Source organism: Anoplophora glabripennis, unplaced genomic scaffold, assembly GCF_000390285.2.
Source record: "Anoplophora glabripennis isolate ALB-LARVAE unplaced genomic scaffold, Agla_2.0 scaffold442, whole genome shotgun sequence".
Taxonomy (NCBI): Eukaryota; Metazoa; Arthropoda; class Insecta; order Coleoptera; family Cerambycidae; genus Anoplophora; species Anoplophora glabripennis.
Window position 1 is genome coordinate 341,313 of NW_019416587.1, and position 23,685 is coordinate 364,997.

Below are 23,685 nucleotides of genomic sequence, written 5' to 3' on the forward strand. Positions count from 1 at the left end.
CTTAAGCCCATATCATCTCGGATGAACAGTGAACGCCACGCCCCCAATGTCTTTCTGTCTGACGTATCGAATGCGGTTAATTACAAGATAGTGACGCAGGGGTCTTCTTGGAATTCCATCTCAACAAATATCGTACGGACTGTAGGTCCCATTATAACAGGAAGAAGATTAATAAGCAAACGAAGATATAAGTATTAAATTACAGAGCTATATTTTCAATAATACAACAAAGCTGCCTACATGGTAGCAAACATTAATTGACTAACTGCTGCTTAATTGCATACAAGCACTTGCAACCTTCGAATGCAGTATCTTCTGGGGTGCCTATGTTGACAGCACATTCCATCATTTTATCAACTATAGCCTCTTCAGGAACCATTTCCATTAGTCTTGTTCTCATGACGTCCCTTTGAATATCTCCCGCGTTATTGTGGACTCCCATTTTCTTTCCAAAGCAGAGCAGGTACGACTTGAACTTTGAGTCATCTATAAAATTTCCTCCCATTGCCTTCATAATTATTAGTTGATCTACACCTGTCTGAGCGACGCATTCGTAGTGATAGGCTTCCTGTTCTTTTTCTATGGAGCACTGTTTTAGAAAACAGATATAATAACAAAGATAAATATAATTTAATTTTTATGTTCATCATAACAGATCATTTCTTGACAGACTTTATTTTCAAAATAGTTGTAAATTTTTAATCTTTTTTAATTTAAAAAATGCTAATGTTCATTTCTAGTATTTTGTACATCTTTTTTGTGACCCACTTTCCGCAGCATAGAAAATTTGGTAAAAGATAGTGAATAATGTATTTAACTTTAAAGATTACCTCCAAATATATGCAATTTCTTGGATTTTATATAAAATTTGAATAAGATACGAAAAAAATACAATACATTTGCATTAAATATTATAAATCAAGATCAAGAGTACAATGAATATCAAAAATTCGTTGAATTGTGCTGCATAGTGTAATAATTATAAACAAATAATATTTACCTGAACTGCAGAGAAAGATATAATGCATAGAAATAGAAATAGGACAACTGTATTCATTGTGGTTACAGCTTGTTTTACAAATTAACGATGATGGTTGCAGAATGATCGGTCACTTTTTATAATAGAACTTCAATTTATTAATGATAGGTTAGGTATAATTTTTGGCCAAACCAACCAACCAATTTGCTTAATTTTAGTTTTGGTTGGCAAATAAACAAGGTAAAACGGAAGTGGTATTAAAAACAATAGGTTTCTTCCCGAATGACGTGTTTAGGCTATTATTTTTTCATACATTATTTCTACACATTCTTCTATATTATTCACAAACATATTAGTTGTAAGAGATTGTTACCAATTTTCCCAATTATTTCTACTAATATTAAAAAAGAACAGCACTTCTCCGTCTGATCATAAAGTACAACTAATAAATTAATTATAGGGAAAGAACTAACAAAGATTATTATATCAATGGATGGAAATTAATTGTATTATCTATATCAGAAAACTGGCTTCTTCACTGCTGAAAGTTATTTATGAATTGACTGATGAAAATTTAATTAATTAATATCCTAATCAATTATTATTTACGTGAGCACAAGTCTTACGATGACTGGGAAATTTAAGTTTGGATATATTTATTTCTTTATAATTTTTAGAATATAAAATGTAACTATACTCTCAAAAACATTATAAAGGCGAGGGCGTAATCATTTTAAACTCATCATTAATGAACTTAAGGAGTTCCCTTAAACCCTAGTGAATTCGTGAATTATTATTATTATTACTATTTTGATTGATTTCCTCCTCAAGTAATCATCTAAACTCATCTGGATGCTGTTAATAAGCTTGTTATTGGAATTATATTTCAACAAAGGAACAGGCAGGTCTAAGATCATAAATTGCACTTAATTGAATATTTTTAGGTTTAAAAAATCAAAGGATAAAATCAAATAAAACCAAAAACGAACAGTCATTCATTATTCGCGAAAAAACAAACTTGTTTGAACTTCCAGTACCTACTATCGCATGAGCTCACGTGACTTATGAAAAATATGAACCTATATGATGTCCCTTGCATTTAAATCTGTAGAAAATACATTGTGATCACGTGACACTTTCCATACTAGTTATGTGTAATACAACACTATTTACTGTTTTGTAGAAATGTTAAGCTCGCATAAGTATTTAAACGAATACGTATTAAACGAATTTATTCTTCATCTGAGTCACTGTCTGTGATCTCGTGAAAATGTGTTTGTTAGTTAACTGTGGCTAAGAGTGTGAAGTTTTAATTTTAATTTTAGTCAATACTTAGAAATGAGATAAAGAAAAAAAAAGAGTAATCAAAGCAAGTATTAGAGAGATCAATAAAATCATCTAGAAGCCAAACTGAACTTTGTAAAACTCAGCGCGTACCTTTCATGAAAAATTCTTCCACCTTATTTAAAACTTCTCTTTTGTAGTTGCAAAATATAAAAGGAATTCAAAACACTACTCAGCTCTTTTAGGTCGTTAGGTATTTCTATAAGTATATTTTTAGCTTTAGTAAAGAAAACTGTTTTTAACAAGCGAATTCAATGCAATCTGAAACAACTGTTCCAATATCTTAAATGATTTTTCAATTCCTCTTAAAAATGAATGTTTTGTGAACTAAAAATAATCTGCGAAACGCCACTTCTTCGGACTAAGCAGCAAAATAATCATGTAAACGCTTTGTCATATACCTAATTTGTATTTTTTAATTCGTAAACAATAATCATAACATAAAACAGAGCATAACTGAAAAATTAATTAGTGTTTCAAAATATTTCATCAAAAAGACTTATTTTGCATACTTGTTACATAATTTCAGTTTCAAAATGAAAACACTCGTTGGAAATATTAACTTAAAGTCTTGGGCAAAATGATAATATTTTATCTACGATCGTATCAAAAGTGACAGTTTTTACAAAGTTTTTAGTGTAATATAAATTATTTTTAATTGAGCCTATACAATAAAAGTTACACGTGCAATAAAAGCTTTTATCCACGACTATTGTATAATGTACCCATTATACGTCTGTTTGCTCGACCTTAATAATACCCATTAATCACGGCAGTGATTAACGAGTCATTAATCACTACTGTCAGATGCTTCCTTAATTTAGCTATAATATTATATTGTTCTGCTACAAACAATCCGTTTTTAAAATTTTATCGTGTAAACCACTAAATATTTTCAATTCAGTGCTGTACATATAAAAAAATAATTAAAAAAGTGAATTTTCCTAGACCGGATTCGAACCCGGGACCCGCGGTTGGAAAGGAAAGAGCATCTACACTGAGCCATCAGCGACTTCATTTGTGCGAGTCGTATATCTGTTTCTTAACATACCATGTTTTTCGAAACATTTCAAAAAAAAATATTTAGTAGTCGTGGATAAAGTATAGTATTCTACTCCCGTATAATGGGTATTATTCACTCGGTGATTTAGGCCACTCGCCTGCGGCTCGTGGCCGTAAACTTCACCTCGTGAATAATACCCATCATTATACGCTCGTTGAATAATATACTATTATTTTAGCTTATTATTTATTGTTAAAAGATTTAAAAAAGAATAAAAAGGATTTGAATTTATTGCAAAATTCTCAAAATTAAAAAATATTTGAAATAACGCCGTCGATAAAATTACAATTTTAACTTCCTGAAATTTTAATATATAAAGTTTTTTATTATATTTATTACTAATTTTATAAACATAATCAAAATTAATTAAAAAAATATTAATCACAACCATTTTCAATAATAGATATAAATAATGCAATATAATACAATTTAAAATTTAAATTTTTTTCTATTTTTGAGAAATAATAATTTGAAAATAATTTATGGATTTTTACTTTATTGTTACATTTAAATCGTAATTAAATAGTTAACAAAATATTGAAAAAACAAGTTTACTTTGCCTTAATATGTAAAAGAAATAACTTTTTAAATGAACGATAGCTTCATTTATTTATTTAGTAATGGTAAAATAATTCCGAAATTGAAATTTTAATTTATTTTTTTTAATTTACATTTTTGTAAATTAAAAAAAATTAATTATAAAAGATGCATTTTTTCTGGGGTTCAGGGCTATTCTACGAATTCGTAAATATGCCCATTGTTATTTTTTCGTCGAGCTACTCCAGTTTAAAAAAAATATATAAGTTTCTACGATGAATAGAAGCCGAGATATTGCAAAATTTACAGCGCGCACTTCCCCCACCACAACGCCGCCGGCTGCCGGACAGTTTACTTAGCGAGTACCTTCTCTTTAGAGGGCTCGTGAGTCGTTAATTTTCCACATTTGTCAATGCAATTCACGAGAAATCGTAGTTTACGTCGTAAACTTTATTTTGCGAAAAATTCAAGTCTTAATATTTATAAACAATTGCGCTACGATTTAAAAAAAAAATCTTATCTTGGCGCCTGTTGGTCGTAGAGGGTACTTTTTTTATTTTAAAACTGTATTTTTTTGCCAGCTATCTATTGCATCTATTTTCGGTGAGATAGCATAAATAGCAACAATGTTATTCAAATTGTTTATAAGCGAAAAACGCATGGTTTTTTAATGCACAATTTGAGAATATTAATGTCAAAATAACGGTGATACTTTTTAATAGGTCGCTTAATTGCGTCTTTAAGATTACAATGACGCTTTCAGAATCATGTTTGATTGAAAATTAACGTCTGTACAGAGGCTTAAGGTTCATAACTTTTGGAGCCTCCGCTATAAACAAATAGAATTGTGCGAAACCTATTGCACCTACAACGCCCACTTTTGACACACTTTTAAAGTATGACAAAACCCTCAACTTGTCATAGGTTTTATAAAATTTTAACAATAAATGCGATAGTTATAAACAAATGAAAAAATGGGCACTTTTCTTGTTTTTTTGCAATAACTTTTTTGTTTATTAACCGATTTTAATTTAACCAGTCTCATTTTGTAGATAATTTTACTCTATATAAGCTGTCTGGGAGTCACTTTTCGCTAAAATTGATGGTTTTCCCTGCAAAGTGAAAAAACTGTTTTCCTCACTTATTTGTTTAAATAGAAAAGTTAGCTAATAAAAGTTTTTGACTCACGAAACGAGAGATGTCTTGTATTATGTTCCTTTAGACAATTTTACAATAATCTAGCGGATACGACTTTTTTCGAGTTTCTCTTTTATTTTCGCTAATTTTCCTGGTGTATTCTTTATTGCCATTGCATCGTTCGTGTTCCTTGACCCAGCATACAGATATGCTGTTGAAAACTGAGGCCACGACAAGTGGTGCCTGGTGATATTCCCATACTGACTTATATTATTTTATAACTATTTGCGATCAGTAATGCTTGTCTACTATCTGTGTAGATTCTGACGGTTTGACCCGCAGTGAAATTCCGTTTGTACCACGATAGCATACCTATCAATTGACGATATCGGATAAGCAAGGGTTTAGAATAAACTCCACATCCTGCACCTTCCTTTCTTTTTGATCCGTCTATGAAGACGTTAACTACATCTTCAGCGGTCTCCACCTGTCTTCTGATGAGTACTGTGTAGAGTCTGTAGAAGAGACGTCTTTCTAACGACTCTATTCCATAGGCGACTCCTAACTTCTGCACATCCTACATCCGGTTTGAAACCAACGTTCTTGAGGCGAAGCATGATTGTCAAGGCCACTTCTCTTAGATAGATGTCCAGAGGTGGCAGACACAGCATTACTCCATTGTTATGATGTGTGTTGTTTGCATAGCTCCAGTGCCTGCTAAGACAGGCAATCCTTTGTATATACCTATCTGAGCTTTTGTGTAGCTATCGTCTGCAGGACCTTCGACCATCAGACGACAGCCCCGTTAGCTAACATTGGTCTCACAGTGGCGGTGTATACCCACATGACCACTTTTGGTTTTATTCCCCAGGTTTTACCGATGATTCTGCGGTACTACTCATAAAATATGTACGCCTTTTTTAATCTCATTTCAATATGAAGATTCCATGTTAGCTTTACATCCAGTGTGACTCCTACGTCCGATGCAAAGCTTTTGTTACTTCAATTTTAAATATCAGCATCTGCAAGCATGGTTGTAGATGTTTATTTACAATATAGTTTCCTTAGTGCCCATTAGTAACTACTTAAAATTTTTAATAGTAATGCAGCTGTTCTTAATGTTCCTCGAATAATACTAGCCGTCAGTGTCATTTATAAAAAATCGATATAGCTCTACAAATATTCATAAAAAAGTGACAATTCCTTACAAGAATTTGCACGATCAAGTCCTTCGTGCAATAACTTTTTACACATGTGTCTTAAATAAATATAATGGCTCTTTTTATCACAGAAATGTTTTAATTAATTGTATTTGTTTTTTTTAAATGAAAAAGCTGTACCAAGTTTTAAATACCACATAGTATGTAACACAAATGAAAACAATTGTTGTAAATTGCAAAAAATATATATATATTTCCAATAATAAAGTAATAAAATCGTCTACATTTCATTAAAAGTAGTCAACGAACTTATTTTTGTATGCATACATGCACTTGCAACCTTCAAAAGCAGTTTCCTCTGGTGTAGCCTTCTCCACAGCGCATTTCATCATCTCATCAACTGTAGCATCATCACCAAACATTTCTAACAGTTTCGCTCTCATAAAGTCCTTCTGAAGCTCTCCAGCGTCATTGTGGAATCCCTCCTTCTTGCCGAAACAGAGCAGATAGGACTTAAACTTTGGATCATCTGCGAATTCTCCATCCATTGCCTTCAAAACCGTTTCTTCATCTGCACCTGTCTGTGCCAGGCATTCATTGTGAGTAGCTTCCCTTTGCTCTTTTGAGAAACCCTGGTTTTATAAACAAAAATTATTAACACAAATTTTATTTTTTATTTATTTTAGATACATGAACACATTAAAACCACCATTTTTTTTGTTTTCTACAAATTAAGTAAGAAATGCTTTTAAGATATCATCTATTTTATTTAAAAAAAATACGGATCATTTAATTTTTACTCATATAACTCTATTCGTTTTGCAAAAACATAATGATTTGGTTTTCCTGAAATGCGATTTTAAATAAAATGTAAACTAGAAATATCTATACAAATAATTGGCGTAGAAATTTTGAATATTTTCAAGGCTTTGCCTCCTGCTATGCATAAGAAAAAGCAAAATTAGCAATGACCTATATTTGACATTTTATATTTCAGCGAAAAATGTATAACAACTGCTAATAAAAATGGATGTTTACCTGAACCGCAGAGAAAAATATAACACAGAGGCACAGAATAGCGGCTGTATTCATTGTGTCGTTGTAGCTTGATATTGAAAACTAACGATGATAGCTGTGCAATGGTCGGTCACTTTTTATACTAAAATTTCGACTGTTAATGATAGGTTACAATTTTTAACCAAGGATTATTCGCTTAATTTTAGATATTATACCAACAGGTATAACGGAAACAAAATAGAAAATATATAATTTTTAAATTTTAAGGACATTATTCTTTTGTATTGTAACATATTCCCGTATTATTTGCAGATACATTACAATTGTAAAATTAAATTAAGCGATTTCAGACCAGAAACTATTAGCAACATCTAATACAGTAAGGTAAATATGCTGGATTTCATAAGGAAGATGGCTTAAAACGTATTTGCTATAATTGCGAAATTTGACATTACTTAGGTATTTATTCCGATGTAATTATAATTTATTGTAACACATTTATTACTCTGAAATTTGCGATGTCTTATGTTTAAAAAAAAAAATTGCAACTACGTTATTTGTGTCAAGAGGTTCGTAATAAAGAAAATATTCTTGTTTGCGATCTTTTAATCAAGGAAAATATGGAAAAAATAAGCAAACTTTTTTATTCTGAGATTTTTTTATAGCAAAATTTCAAAGGAAACAGATTTTTCTCGAAAATATTAAAAAGCCATAACCTATAAAATGATACATTTAATGTTCATACATATTCAAACCTCGGAAAACTAGATTTTCCAACAATTTTCCGCAATTTTTTCTCTAATACACATTTGTTATTTATAAATGAAATGATCATTATTTTGGCTCCAAAACACAAATAATCACATAATCTTAAGAGATTTTGCCTAAAATAACGAAAGACATTGTATGAAAAACATTAAAATATGTATAAAAAATAGCTTACATTCTCAAAAAAAATATGTTTGCATTACACTTCTTTCATCAATTCTTAGTGAGTTTTTGGCATCCTCTACTTCCAAAATATTTCATATACCTTCTCGTATTTTTCCTTTGATTTTAAATGAAGTAAGTTCGAAGATGCTTCTCGAACGGCATTTAAAATATCTTCAGAACAATTTTTTTCTAAATTGTTTGCTGTAGCAATACTCATTTTTTATAATAAGTAAGTTAGAGTATAAATAAATCCTGTAAGAAAGGTAGTTTTACTAAATGTTTTACTTTTTTGTGAAGTTAAGTTAAATCAGTTCTTTTTTGGCATCTTTTGGAACTACTGCTTTGGAAATTTATGAGAGACTAGCTACATTGAGCTCGATTTTTGTTTTTATTGAACTGAAAACAAATGAAGTGTTACCATAGAAATGCCAACTAAGCTTTTGAGAATTTTTTATTTTCAAAATATTGACTTTCTGCATGTTTTACTCCGCATGATTTTTGCATATTTAGATTCTTTAGATTTTTCTGTATTTTTTTATACCAATATCTTCTTTCTAGGTTAACTTTCAAACTCTAACCAAATTTTACTTAATTTTGGAAATTCTAACTAAATTAAGTTATGCATCTTAATTTTCTGACTGTATGTCCATTCATTGTCTTTAATATTTTCCCTTTTTCACTTTTCTAACAGTCCTTTAGTTTTTTAAACCTAACGATTGAAAAGTTTTAGGTTCATCGATTTATCGAGAACTTTTAAAGTTTACACACAAATTTGAACTTGGGTTAGAATCTTAATGCAGTTTTTGATGTTAGGAAGGTCTTTTACACTATACACAAACTATTTATAGCAGTTCTACAACACTTTTAAAACTAGAAATTTACAAGTTTTGGCGATAACATAGATCTGTCATTTTGAAACGCTACATGAAACTCTTAAGAATGGCTCAGGTTTAATTCTACTCATAAATATTGACTATAGGTATGCTATATTTTAATTTTATACAAGATTTATTATATGCTACACCTTTATGTGAGAAATTCCTTCACCATTCGTCGAACGAATTCATAGAACGATTTTAAAACTTATACTACTACAAACTTATTTTACATACAAAAATATCCTTCATTTTAACCTTTACTGTGATCCACACAGTTTTTTTTTATATTACAATTAAATATTTAAGTTTTCATGACAAATCAAAACACTATGTAGGTATAAAATAAATTAAACTTTATGAAATTCGGGAAGTGGAAATTTGCAGCTTTCGTAAAAAAAACAGTTCCACCTTATTTAAAAATCCTTTTCCGTAGTTGTAAAATGCAGACTCAATAGGCTCCTCGCTCGACTCTTTCAGGTCGTTAGGTATTTCTGTAAAAATATTTTCAGCTTTAACAAAGAAAGCCCCGTGTTTTCGACAAGCGAATTCAATTCCCTAAAAGCTTCTTGAATCAAAAGGAGCGCCTACAATATATGAGCGGAATAACAATTTCCTTCGACACTACTGGTCACCTAATAGAATAAAAGTAAATGCCGAATTCGATTTTATCCACGTAAATTTTCCGGTGGTGGTCCATTAAGTGAAATTGCCTTAAAATTTAGTACGCTTTATAGAAAGAGACTAGTCTTGCGGAAGTGGCATACATCATGTTTGCTCATTCAGAATAGAGAAGATTTAGAAAAATATCAATTCGATGGTCCACCAAAATCGATATTCTGAAGAAAAATACAATGACTAACCCTGAAAACTGTTTTCTTTTTATCTACGACTAGATTTGTTAACAGAATTATAATCGCGACGAAATTATCTTTTATACAGGGTATTTATTAAGTACTTAGTGAATGTTTGACTAATTTTAAGATAAAAAGTTCATATGAACCATGGTTCTTGGTTCAAAAAAAATTTTTGTTTGGTATTTTGATTATATTTTTGTTCAGTAACATGTCAATTTGACGAAATTCTGGAAACTAGGAGTATTGTTGATGAGAAACTGATATATTTATTTAGTTTTCTGTTTAATGTTGTACCTGAATTTAAATTTAACTAACCATAACTTTTTTGTGTCGCATTTTATATGATTTTTATATAAATATTTGAGTTTCTCATCATCAATACTCCCAGTTTCCCGAATTTCATCGAAATGCCATGTTATTGAACAGAAAAATAATCAAAATACCAAACATTTTTTTTAACACTCTGTATCTTAAGAACCGTTGTGGATCCATGTTCATATGAACTTTTTATCTTAAAATTAGCTAAAGATTCGCCCAAGTTGGTACAAGTACTTAGTAAACACTCTGTATAGGTATAAAATATATTTTATCCAAGTCAAGGTTTTAGTGGGATAAAGATCAATAAATAAAAGAACACTATATTTTAAAGCATTGCCAACGTTTCGGTGTTATTTTACACCATCCTCAGGGCTCTAAAATACAAACAATGTTTTTTTAAAACCTTGACTTGGATAACTAATCAAGATTGCAAAACAGTGGAAACGTTAATATATTTTATGTTAGAGAATTATAGGACATACAATAAAAAATTGAGGATTAAATATAACATATCCATTTTGCCAAAAAGTGATGACAAATAAAATGAATTTACCTTGGAATTAAAGTATGAAACGGGTGAGATATAGCCTACAAAGTATGTAATGCCTTAATTGCCATTGCTACTCACTATCATTAGTCAAAAACATTATGATGGTGTTAATAAGGTACCTACTCTACAAGATGGAAAAAGATGTTTTAGAAAATGAAAAATGACACTCACCAAATTAAATATAGAATGAAAATAAATCTATGTAGTTCCAAATAGCATAATTTTGCCTCTTTAAAGAATTAAACGATTTAAAGAAAAATGTAATTTACTTAAAGTTTATTTTTTATATATCATATGTCAGATATTCATAATTTTTATATAAACCTGAATATTGTAACATTTGAATAAATGTAGTCTCATAGATAACAACTTTTCAGGCAAAATCTAGTGAAAAGAATCAAAGATCATCCAAAAATAAGTTAAACGTTGATAAATTTGGACAACAAACAAGCTATTTTTTATACATAGTGAACTCGAGAATACATCAAATAATTCTTTTATTAATATACAGGGTGATTCAGTCATATATTTTCGCTCATATAAAGACAATAAACAAACGGTTTGCTCACGTCAGCCCATAATAATTCAAAATCCCCGAGGAAATCTGAGCATGCCTTGCCAAAAATCAGTTTTTATTAACATCATAATGTTAATGTTTTAATTTGCTGTAAGCCTTCGCAAGATAAATAAACGATCGAATGGAGACAAATAAACAACTCGGTACGTGTTTCCGACCTAGGCTAACCTGTTTTTAGGTCACTAACCTTCTAATTTGCACGTGCTCTATAGTCTAGGAGCCAGATAGGGTTCCGTTCAAAATGCCACGACTGCAAACAACTTATTCTTAACTATTTTGACCTCCTGAATCCAAAAAACTTGGTCGTAAAGCGTGAAAGTGGTCAGTTTAATTGTTATCAACAAATTAAATGTTTAAATGGCTGTAAAAAGTTTATTTTTATAGCTAGTACACGGAACCCTATTTAGCTCCTAGACTAATACGAACTGTAGTCGCGCCAAATTTTGTATACGCGGGTTTTCGGGGTCACTAATCACGAATACGAGATGAGATTTACAAAATTCGTTCATAAAAATTTAATCAATTACCTATGTACTTTATTATCCGAGACTAAACAGAAAACCCGCCAATAGATCTTTTACAGAAAAAAGAACAAGATATAGCCGAAAAAAGAAGGTTAGAACATGATTGGGTACTCAGGTTTTAAAGTAAACAAAAATATTACAAAATGAATTTCGCAGTTCCTCAAATTCGTAATCAGCGACCCCGAATTTGACGCGAATTTGTTATTTTTTGAAAATTTGGTCGTCCATCTTGGACCCGCCATATTCAATTTTGCAAAATTGGATTGGATCCTTGATCAGCGACCCCGAAAACCCCCGTAAACCAAATTTGGCGTGAATCTGTTATTTTTTGAAAAATCTTGATATCTGACCTTAATTGACCCGTTTTTTTGAAGAAAAAGAACCATCTGTTCTGACCGAGGATTCACGTTCGGCGGGGTCTTAACCATATAAATGAACATTTGAATATAGAAAAACTTTTTTTTGTATTTTTCCGAGCACTTTTTCCTGAATTTTTGCTGTTTTTGACCTGTTTTTTGAGGTTAGGAAATTTCTGTGATGTGATAGCTTAATTCTGACACTGGATTCATGATCAGGAGGCAAAAATACTACAAATTACATATCTTACATGAAAAGTAGGTACACAAACTTTTATATATTTATAAAGTTAAGAGTAAAAACCTAACGAATTAAAAAATCGTTCACACACAGACAAAAACTGAAAATAAAAGTTTCTTCAGATTTCCTATTTATCTATTGAGAAAAGTTTGCAATATTAATAATTGTGTAAAAGCCATATTCTAGAAATGCCACAAATGAATCAATAATCATCAATAAAATTTGTGACATTGTTTTAATATCAATATTGTTATTTTAGAAAAAAACAGGTATTTCAATGTTATTTTAAATAAAGTTGTAATTACATCTATTTTCTCGCTGCTCATAGACCCACAGAACATAAGAAAGATTTATTTATGTTCAATATATTTGACATAGTTACTGATTTGTATCATACCTGTACTGTGATCTAGGCCTAAGAATATGCATGCCCTTTTAAAAAAAAAGTTCATCAAATCCTAAAAACACTTAATAGAAGCCACATTTAGTAAAAGAATAATCGTTAATTATATTGAAACATTGCAATTTGTTTTTTTTTAGAACGATGCAAGTTAGCGATATGCAACAATTAAAGCGTTTACATAAAAACAACTTCGTTTTCGCAAAATGCCGCAACAATAAAAAATGTGTCCAAAAACCTAAAACTCACTTCAGTTATTCTTAGTGACTTTTATGCTTTAAGTTAGAAATAATACCGATACCGAATTAATATATACATCTTTAATAAATGAGTATCAAAAACTTGTCTTAAAGAATCTAAGAAGCGTAAAGACAAAACAGCAAACTAAAATTGATGATACGGTGTCTGAACTCAACATATTATCGTTCAAGGTGCTGTTAAATGACACATTATGAACATGACTATGATAAACAACACATTTATAGTAATTAAATTGCTCGCATGCTTCAAATGCCTATTTTATCAAAAAAGTTAACTTAATGTTGCCGTGGGACTATTAAGGCATGTTTCATAAAGATACAATCAAATATGCAACAAAATTACTAGTAGCATGGAAATTAGTATATTTTTATTTCTTTGTTAATATAACGACGGTGCGGTGGAATAATCGTATATTTAATGTGTGGGCTAGATGGAAGCGGTTGTTGAAATTGTACCCACCTTCAAGGAAGCATCGGGTACAGTGATCTGTTTTCGCCAATCGTGTAAACAACAGCGGGTATTGCAATGAAACAGACTAATAGCGGTTCTTCCAAAAAAAGCAGAGTAACAGCGGATTCTTCAAAAAAAAAAAAAAAAACAGAATCAGCGGCGGAACACTTTGCGACGGACCTATTCACTTTTCTTGTACAATTTCAACAAAGTTCACTTATTTGCCTAATAGCCATAACAACCGCGTCTATACAGGGTGGTCAAATGAAAACGAAACAGAGCCATTTTCAGAAACTGCGTCAAGGTTGTAGAAAAACGCTCAGACCCGTCGATTTTAGATTAAAGGGGGACATTATTTTCTGGTATTTTTGACTCCGCCACTTTCACCCCCCAAGCAAGGGTAAGCTTCACCCCAAAATATTTAAATGGCAATTCTCTTTACAACAGACTTTAAATTTTATAATTCCGCCCAATACTTTTACATTTTAAAATTTAAACTATGTTTAGTTGCTTACTTACTACTTAGTTGATTAAATGCTGAAACTGATGACCGCCCGCTTCCATACAAGAATAAAGATTTTGTTCGAAACGTTCGCGAAGCATTTCCGGATTGATTCGGCTGCATTCGTCGACGATTCTTTGAAGCAAATCTTCCAGCGACGCTGGCTGTGTTTTAGAGGTTTTACTTTTTAGGTATCCCCACAAAAAGAAATCAAGGGGCGATAAATCCGGTGATCGTGGAGGCCACTCAATGCTGCCTCTTCTCTCAATCCAATTCCGTAGAAAACGTTGGTCCAAATACTGGCGGACAATTAACGCATAATGCAGAGGAGCACCGTCCTGTTGAAAAATCAAATTATCTTCATCATACTCTGAAACATTTTCAATAATATCAATCCAGGGCAGGGCAATAGTGTCTTCCAGTAATTGCAAATATATTTGGCCAGTCAAATTACCAGGTAGAAAAAAAGCACCCACCAGCCGGTCACCGAAATTTCCAGCCCATACATTTAATTTTTCCGGTTGCTGTGTATACACCTCCTGAAAAACTCTTGGGTTTGAATCGGACCAATAGCGGCAATTGTGACGATTTACCGTCCCATTCAAGAAAAAACTGCATTCATCAGAAAAACAAATGTTAAAAAGGAATTATTTCGCAAAGTTGCAAACGGCGGTCATAATCATCCTCATAAAGTTTCTGGACTAAATGCATTTTGTATGGATGGAATTTATTCTTCTTCAAAATGGTTTGTATGCAAGTTCGATTGATCCCAGACACAGATGCCAGCTGCCTCGTACTTATTGTAGAATCAAGATGAACTTGTCCCAAAACTGCAACTTCACTAGCTTCATTAACAATAGGTTTTTCAATTTCTCGTTTTTTATTGGCTACGTTCCCTGTCTCTTGAATTTTTTTTATTAATTCTAGAATATACTTCCTCCTGACATGTCGATCTTGATGTTGTTCATTAAATAGCTGAGCTGTTCTATTAGCACATTTATCGTTCATAAAGTAAAGCGAAATGATATCTACCCTTTCCGCAATGGAATAAACGATAGTGTAATTTTCAAAAACACAATTAAATAAACTACCAACCGACGCTTCCAAATAATACTAGAAAATAATTTGGAATCCATTAATTGTACGTTCATTGCATATGTATATCATTCATTTCTGTTTTTTACAATTGTGTTTTTTTACGAAAGTGATAACAAATCGCCAAAAACCAATGTAACGCTAGAAATACTAAATTTATACCATTGGCGTACTTATCTCGAATGACTGACATTTTTACCGTTACTAACTGTTTGTACATAAGTTTGAACTTTAAAATCAAAATTCTTAATAAGTGTTGGGCGGAATTATAAAATTTAAAGTCTGTTGTAAAGAGAATTGTAAGAGATTTCAAAAGAAATATTACTCAACCCTCAATGCCATTTAAATATTTTAGGGTGATGCTTACCCTTTCTTGGGGGTGAAAGTGGCGGAATCAAAAATACTAGCAAAGAATGTCCCCCTTTAATCTAAAGTCGACAGGTCTGAACGTTTTTCTACAATCTCGACGCAGTTCCGGAAAATGGCTCTGTTTCGTTTTCATTTGACCACCTTGTACATAAAAAAACCGTATATTTTCGTATGCTCTAAACAAATGTAAAATATAATTCTAAGACACATCTAAATATTAAATTAAAAATTAAATTTAATAAAAGCTAAGAGAGAAAATTGTTATTCTGCGCATTTAAGAATTTAAGTAACTGCTGATTAATAACAAGAAAAACTATCCAATAATAATTAAATTGTACCAATTACAGAGTTTTATGTACAAATTTTTAATACACTGTTAGTCTGATAAAATATGTATTATCCTATTTTAAACGACCTATATCCATAACCAAACAGAAAACGTCCCTAAACGACAAAAAATTGTTTTCGCGTTCTAGTCCATGAGCTGAAATTAAATCCAGAAAAACGCCTGTTACTGTACAGCCGTTATTCACATCCATATAACGACTTGATAGAGTCCTCGGGTAACATATTGAGAGGAGAATATACGTCGTTACCTTGATATTTTCAAGCCGACGACATAGTTACAGAGCTTTAAATTCACCATTACACAAATCGAATTGGTTCATGCACTCAAGGCGAAGAAGAAAATATTACTCCCCTGATACCACTTCGGCTGCATGAAGTATTCAGAGCTGGACAGATGCTGGATATCAATCCCTTTGGCTTTCGATCCGGAAATCTTTTTAGTCGATCTGTTGCTAGTACGATCAACATCGAGTCCTCGACATGAAGCATTTGAATCATTAAACACAAGGGGAAGTATTTTGGAAGTACAGGAGTACAGGTATACCAGTTTCAGTCGTTCCTAATAAGTAATACTGGTAGGCTATGAGTAAATCTAACTTTAATATTACACTGAGAAGGACCGCGGTATAATTTTTGTGCATAAAATTCACACAATTATACAGGGGTTTTCAAGATTAATGGTAAAAAATGAAATGACGAATTCTGCAGGTCTCAATGTGGCTTTTTCTCTCTGCAAACATATATCCTAAAAATGACCTCTTCCATACTACAGTCCATTGCGTTTATATGCGCATTTTTTTTTGTTTTTTAGGAAACTATTAACACATGCATTAATCAAAATTATCGAGTATCTTTACAAATTTTCTGGGAAACAGGTATATTTTCCGATGTTTACATGTTCTCCGTGATCTTTCAATGCGAAAAATTAAGAGAAATTTCGCTTTGTCACTTCCTGTTCTATGATTATCTCATTAAAAGTGCGATTTCTTGTCTATAAAACGTCAGTTTTGAAGCTTTAAAAAACTTGATTAATCATTAATAATAACTTACAATCCAACTAAAACTGCAAATTTATGTTTTTGAGTGTACTGAATTCTGAACAACAAAAAAAATTAAAAGGTGGTTTTACTGGAAGTGCAGACCTTTTAACTACCTCTAACTTGAAATCAGGAATAAAATAAAACTTAACAGGAATAGAACTAGGAATATAAAACTGTTTTTTGCCTTTAGCGTCTTTTACGAGCTACTATTTTTGAGAAAATATGACTTGAATTGTTTTGTTAAATTGTATACACAAAATTACCTCTGATTAAATAGCAGTTTTGGTTAACATTCATAACGAGCGTTCAAATAAAAACGTGGTCGGAGTTGGCTCTGACACATTAGACGTAGGGAGTAGCTTATAGCGACCAACTTAACCTCATTTCTCAACGAGCTGTATAGCAGCTGTCAGTTTCAATAACGTTAATGACTATATAACTTTGATAACAATAACAAACAATTAAAGGAGCTGCGGAAAGTTATAACAGTAAATTAAAGCAGCTGCTGAAAGTGTCCCCCTCTTTGTTCCAAGCACTTTTCACGCCTGTTCCTCAAAGAATTAAAGACATTTTCTAAGATGCTCGGGGTATTGTTAATTTCACGAATCTTGTCTATAAGTCGGGCCTGCAGATGGTTTAAATCAGGAATAGGCAGTTCAAAAATAGTGTTTTTAAGATAAGGCCACAAAAAGAAATCACACGGCGTAATATCACATGACCTCGTTGGATATTCATGTTCAGCATTGAGACTTATTAGTCGATTTTGGAAAACTTCCCTCAACATATTCATCGTCTCGCCTGCCGTATGTGCTCTTGCGCCATCTTGTTGAAAGTAAAAGTTTGTAATTTCGTTTTCTTCCAGCTAGTTAACGAAAGGAGCGATAATTTCTTCTCTATACCTTTGCGCAGTAAGAGTACCATTAAAAAAAATAGGTCCATAAATCCTCCTTCGATTGAGAGCACACCAAACTCCAATTTTTTGAGCGTGTAGAGGGCCCTCGACAAAAAAGTTATCTGGTTTTTCAGAAGACCACATTCTCATATTCTGTGAGTTTACGTAACCACTTAAATGAAACCAGGCTTCATCAGAAAAAAGGGTGATATTATGAAGTTCACCGTAGTTGTTTAAAAACCATTCACAAAATACAGCCCGTCGCGGAAAATCAACTTCATGAAGTTCTTGCTGACAAGTTAAACGGTAGGAGAACAAACGCAAATCTTTTTTTAACACTATGTGGCAGGTACCGACTGATACTCCCACCATTTGTGATAAAACACGTACATAAGTTCTTGGCGCATTTTCCATTATTTGTTGGACATTTTCTTTTAACTCTTCAGTCCGCTTTTTAGGTCGGCCGCTTCCTTCTTTTCTTGTTACACTGCCCTTTTCATGAAAAACATTAACACAACGCTGAACTGCACTTTGAAAAATTTTGTACTCAACAACGCTGGGAAATTGATTTTGAAATTCTATGAAACATTCCTCAATGGAATACTTCTATATTCCATCAATCTTGCGTCCATTTCTAAAGTAGGACTCTATGATAAACACTTTTTGTTCTTGAGAAAACACCATTTTAAAGGTTTTTTAAAACGAAAAACTTTAAAACGATGACGTTTAAGTTCATTATATACTACGCTATACGCTACGCCCTACGTCCAAATTTTCAGAACCAACTTGACCACGTTTTTATTTGAACGCTCGTTATTTACAGCAAATATTTGAAGTGGCTCTTAAGAATATCCAGAATATTTTTAATTGTTTCAAAACGGTTTAACATCCTCTGTCGGAATATCTCAGCTGTTGGTATTTGTTCTAAGTAAACAATTGGATTACCGAAATTTATTAATAACATCGAAAATTCTTTAATTACATTATTCACAATTAAATGTTAGTCTTTTTTTAACTCTGAAAAGTGCGCCACATTCATTTCACCATGGTAAGTAATAACTAAAATACAGAGAACCCACAATTAATAGTTGATATTTTTCCTGAAATTTTTCTGAAAATTTCATACATCCCACTATTTTAAAACCACTTTGACATCTATTAATATTCTCAATGTAACGAAAGTTACCGAGATGGAGGTGTTAGATGCTATGCAAAATTTAAAAACAATACGTGTATAGTCCTGATGTAATGCCTTCTTGTTTAGATGCTGTTCCGCTATTCTTCGTAAAAATGAAAACTTTATAGAGATACACAAAAAAAGTGACTGTTAACCGTCGGCCTACAGCGATATTAAATAATTTTTGTAAGGTATATGAAGCTATCATTCAAAACCACATTTACATAGCATATACATATCTAACTTGAGTGTAATGAACAACATGGTTTTATGCAGTATGTCTCACTAAGGTGGAATCATATGGAAAACTTTTTTATTATTAATTTTAGAAAAAAAGTTATTCTTCATAAAAAGTAAAGGACCTTTATAATTGACAATATCTAAAATTGTTATAAAGACGAGTTGATCAGAACTAAAAACTACGTTCAAATATGCAATTACATCCATTTACATTGAAAAATTAGGTTTTGTTATTTTTTACTAATCTTTCTATTTTGAATGAACATTTGTCTCTTGTGATTATGAAACACCTGATAACCTTTACGTTTCTAAATGTTTTCTAACAATTTCGCAATTTAAAAACGTAATTAATGCATGTGCATTTATTTTGCAAGTAAAATACATACAAATACTAAGTTGTGTAACTAACACAATATTAATACTAGAAATACATAGAAATTTATTTTTCACTCATTCCACTATCGCCTCGACATATCCACCGTCTCGTTCAATACATTTAATCATTCTATTAACAAATTCAAATATAAAGGTACTTTACTCTTGATTAAAATTCATATTTTTTGACAAACCTCGTATACGATTGAAAAAATTTAATATCTGATGATTGTGTTTTAAATTTTTAGAACATACAGAACTTTTTACGAAGAATAATCCTAAAGTTAATAATAAAAAAGTTTTCCATATGATTCCAACTTAGTGAGTCATACTGTATAAGCCGGTCTACCAAATCGAATCTTGTTGGCAAAACTCAGGATATAAATCTGTAAGGTGATGAGGAAAGTCAAGTAGATAGAACTGATCATGGTTTATTAATAGTGCTTTTACAGCCTGGATTACCGATGGTTGTATCGAAATGTTAAATGGTCTTTTGGACAGAAAAATCATTATAAAATTATTTATTGTGATATTCTTGAAACATTCTGAAATTAAAGACCTTGACATTGTTGGCGTTTCTGAGCTGTGCCCTGATGCTTGATCAGCGTGCATAAAAGACTAAGCTTTATTATCAGAAATTCTCAAGATTTTACTAATCCCCCAGCATTGCGCATCTTATTTAGGTAAAACATTCGACCTGCAGATTCGACATGCAGACGACATGAATACAGATCAGTGATTGTATACAGTTCGTACAATATTTGTTGAGAGAATTTCAAGAAAAAGATAAGCCAGTAAAGTTCTGTTATTGGAACTGCTGTAACCATTTACCGTGATAGGGGTGTGCCTTCAAATTTTCCGCGTTATTTTCAGAATATTCAAATATGTATAAAGTAAATTAAGTAATTTTTTTTGGATTAAAATGTTTTTTATTTCTTTTACAGTACAGTAGGGTACAAACTTGATGCTTTCTTCCACTTTTCTTTTAATTTTCTTTTAACTGTTTTACTTTAATTTAACGCAATGCATGTGTTTGCTTATGTACTTATACATGTATCATTTGTATATCATCATCATTTTTGTGATTTTGTTTTAGCAATATGTATACATTTTAATTCAAATTTTATGTATCAACTACTTGTACGTAATTAAGCATATACCTAGATATTTTATTGAAAATAAAAAAACTGGCATGGAAACTGTGTACCAATTTTGATTGCATATTGATATAGTATGAAATTAAAAATACATGTATTTACTATATTGCAATAATTATCAAGAAAGCAATTAATCCGGGCTTTACGAAGTTTTAATTAAAACCGTATGTATCAGTTTCTATAACCTAATGATGCATTTCAGAGCGCTGATTACTTTGAAGCGTGCCGAACCCGTTATTGCGGCATTTTTAAATTTTAATTTCGGAACAAATTGCCGTAAAATTCCATCTTTTATATCACCGAACGTCCCTATCAATAATAAATAAATTGGAAAATGTTTTTTTTCGGTTTTAATCTGGACAAAAATTGTATGGTAAAAGAGGAAATTTTATCGGTCATTTTGGTTCGTTATTCAGATCCTCCCAGTCAAAAGACTACACTCAGGGACCTTTAAAAAGTATATAAAATAAAATCGGTTTTATTGTATATAAAAAAGAAATTTCATACAAAAGGCGAAGTTATAGCCTCATGGCTATTCTTCCGAAAGCCCAAGTAAATATCAATTGAGCAAGTTTTATTTCTTTAAACTTATGTACCTTTATAAAACTACTACTCGTAGATTTTCTTACTAATAACATTTCGAAAAAAAACTACTCTACTAATAGCCAGACAAGCTTTGAATTATACCTGCAACATTAAACAGCTAAGATTATCCGTCAGCAGAATCACCAGACATATACAAGTTTTGAATTTATTAGATTTAATCAGTATGCCACAGGTAAGATAACTAATGAAATATCCAGCTATTTTTTATATCAATTACATTCTCACTCAATGTATATGACATTAGTTAAAAATAGTTTCTCCTAGTGGTGGTACAAGTCTTGCTTTCATAGTACCCAGGAAATAATTGGTCTGTTAGTTTGACACTTCGTTATACCACACCGATACTTACTCCTTGCCTTTACTGTACTTGAGACTTCAAAAATATTATTCGACGGTTATCTCATCTACAATAATACAAAGAAACAGGAAGATGTTATTTTTTATTAAAACCAGAATAAGTTCTAAATTGTAGACACATTAATTATCCGACAAGTAGAACCTGAAAATTTCAGTACCTGCATTTGTAAAATTACAGGAAAGTCTTCTATATCCGCTGTAAATTTTCAATATGGAATTATATTTGCAAAATCACAATGTAGGTATACAGTGTGGACCATTTTGGTGAAGCATGTATTTGATACCTTAGAAACTATAAGAGAAAGGAAAATAGGTAAATGGGGCAAGTTTTAAACAGTTCTGTTGTTAACTTAATGGCGCTTACAGACCGGTTCTAGCTTCAGATTTTTTAGTTATTTTGAAAAAAATAAATGTGGCGTTTTCGAAAATCGTCTGCAACTTTTTTTATTTAGAGGAGTTTTTTAAATCTGAAAACGCTTTTTCACAGCAAGTTCTTTCGACGAATTTCACCGAATTTTTTAATTTCCATTGCGGTTGCAAAAAATCATCAACTTTCCTTCTTCATATGGGCGACATATTGAAATTTAAGATGCAAATAGAGCAATGGCTTTTCAATGATATAGTATAAGTAAGATAATTTCAAAAACAACCACAAAAATCAATATTGTAATATTTTTAATAAATCTGGCAACAGCGCATAATTTTTCGAAACTATTATAGAATAGTCTCAAATTTTTGTAAAAGGCGTTGAGTGAAAAAATGATGGTATTGGCCACGTTTTTACAAAGAAAATCCTCATTAGTAGTCTAACGATCTCCATGATGATAATATTTTCATTTGTTTCAAACTGCTTGTCATTTTGAACTATTGTTAATAATATATTTAATTGTTAACAGCTAGAGTGACACTTGTTTTAAAATCGTCAAAATGGCTTTCATAGTTCTATTCAAAACTTCTCAAAATTCTTTTGTAATAAATTTAGAAAAATGCATTTCATTTGCTGATTGTCTTTCGGGATAATTTCCAATATAACTTTTTAAAACCACAGTTGCTTTTCTGTTGTTTAAAGTAAAGCACTCCAACATATTACATTTCTCTTCAATGAAATAACGCAAAGCGTAGTTTTTTCACTCAACACTCAACTGACATGACATTAATGATAGATAAGCTTTTACAAAAATTTGAGACTATTCTATAACAGTTTCGAAAAATTATGCAGTATTGCCAAATTTATTAAAAATAATAAAATATTGATTTTTGAGGTAGTTTTTGAAATTTTTTCTTACTTGTATTATATCATTGAAAATTCAAAGAATGCCCTATTTGTTCAACTTAAAACTCAATATGACGCCCTTAAGAAAAGAGAAAGTTAATAATGATTTCTCGCAGCCGAAACATCGCAATGAAAATCTAAATATACAGTGAAATTCCTCGAAAAAATTACTGTGAAAAAGTGTTTTCAGAATTCAGATTTTAGATTTTAAAAATTCCTCTAAATAAAAAAGTTACAGACGCCATATTTAATTTTTCAAAGTAACTCAAAAACCTAAACCGGTCTGCAAGCGCCATTAAGTTAGCAACAAAACTGTCTAAAACTTTCCCCGTTTAACTATTTTCCTATCTCTTATAATTTCCAAGATACCAAATACATGCATCACCAAAATGGTCCACACTGTATACTAGTTGCTTCTCAACATTTTTTATTTTTTCGAAAAACATTGTACATATAATATCAAACAAATTATTAGCACGGTAAATGTGTCGACAAACGTCAGTCCTATACCAGATACAAATTTTTATTATCGTTTTCACTGTTTATAATTTTTTAAGTATATATCCTCTGTATATTTTATTTTTCCTATATATCACCTATACAGGGTATCCCGGTACTTGATACAAAAAAGTCGAGTACAAATAGATGAGGTCAAATTAATATCAGTTCTTCATA

The 23,685-nt window shown here is 31.2% G+C and overlaps 2 protein-coding genes across 2 annotated transcripts; both read right to left on the reverse strand.

Annotated features, from left to right (window-relative positions):
- Positions 1-253: 253 nt before the first annotated feature.
- On the reverse strand, positions 254-1,057 carry LOC108909043 (general odorant-binding protein 83a-like). The gene is made up of 2 exons (XM_023455018.1): positions 1,001-1,057; positions 254-589 (listed from the first exon to the last, which is right to left on the reverse strand). The coding sequence occupies exons 1-2, from the start codon at positions 1,055-1,057 to the stop codon at positions 254-256; spliced, it is 393 nt and encodes a 130-aa protein (XP_023310786.1).
- A 5,453-nt stretch (positions 1,058-6,510) lies between these two features.
- On the reverse strand, positions 6,511-7,312 carry LOC108909044 (B2 protein-like). Its single transcript, XM_018713268.1, has 2 exons — positions 7,259-7,312; positions 6,511-6,852 (listed from the first exon to the last, which is right to left on the reverse strand). Exons 1-2 carry the CDS (start codon positions 7,310-7,312, stop codon positions 6,511-6,513), a joined length of 396 nt encoding a protein of 131 aa, XP_018568784.1.
- Between the last annotated feature and the right edge of the window lie 16,373 nt (positions 7,313-23,685).

Coding starts and splice junctions, on each gene's coding strand:
- LOC108909043 (XM_023455018.1), bottom strand. CDS start 1,057: ATGAATACAGTTGTCCTATTTCTATTTCTATGCATTATATCTTTCTCT. Junction 590..1,000: donor TATCTTTCTCTGCAGTTCAG/GTAAATATTATT, acceptor TTTCTAAAACAG/TGCTCCATAGAAAAAGAACA.
- LOC108909044 (XM_018713268.1), bottom strand. CDS start 7,312: ATGAATACAGCCGCTATTCTGTGCCTCTGTGTTATATTTTTCTCTGCG. Junction 6,853..7,258: donor TATTTTTCTCTGCGGTTCAG/GTAAACATCCAT, acceptor TTATAAAACCAG/GGTTTCTCAAAAGAGCAAAG.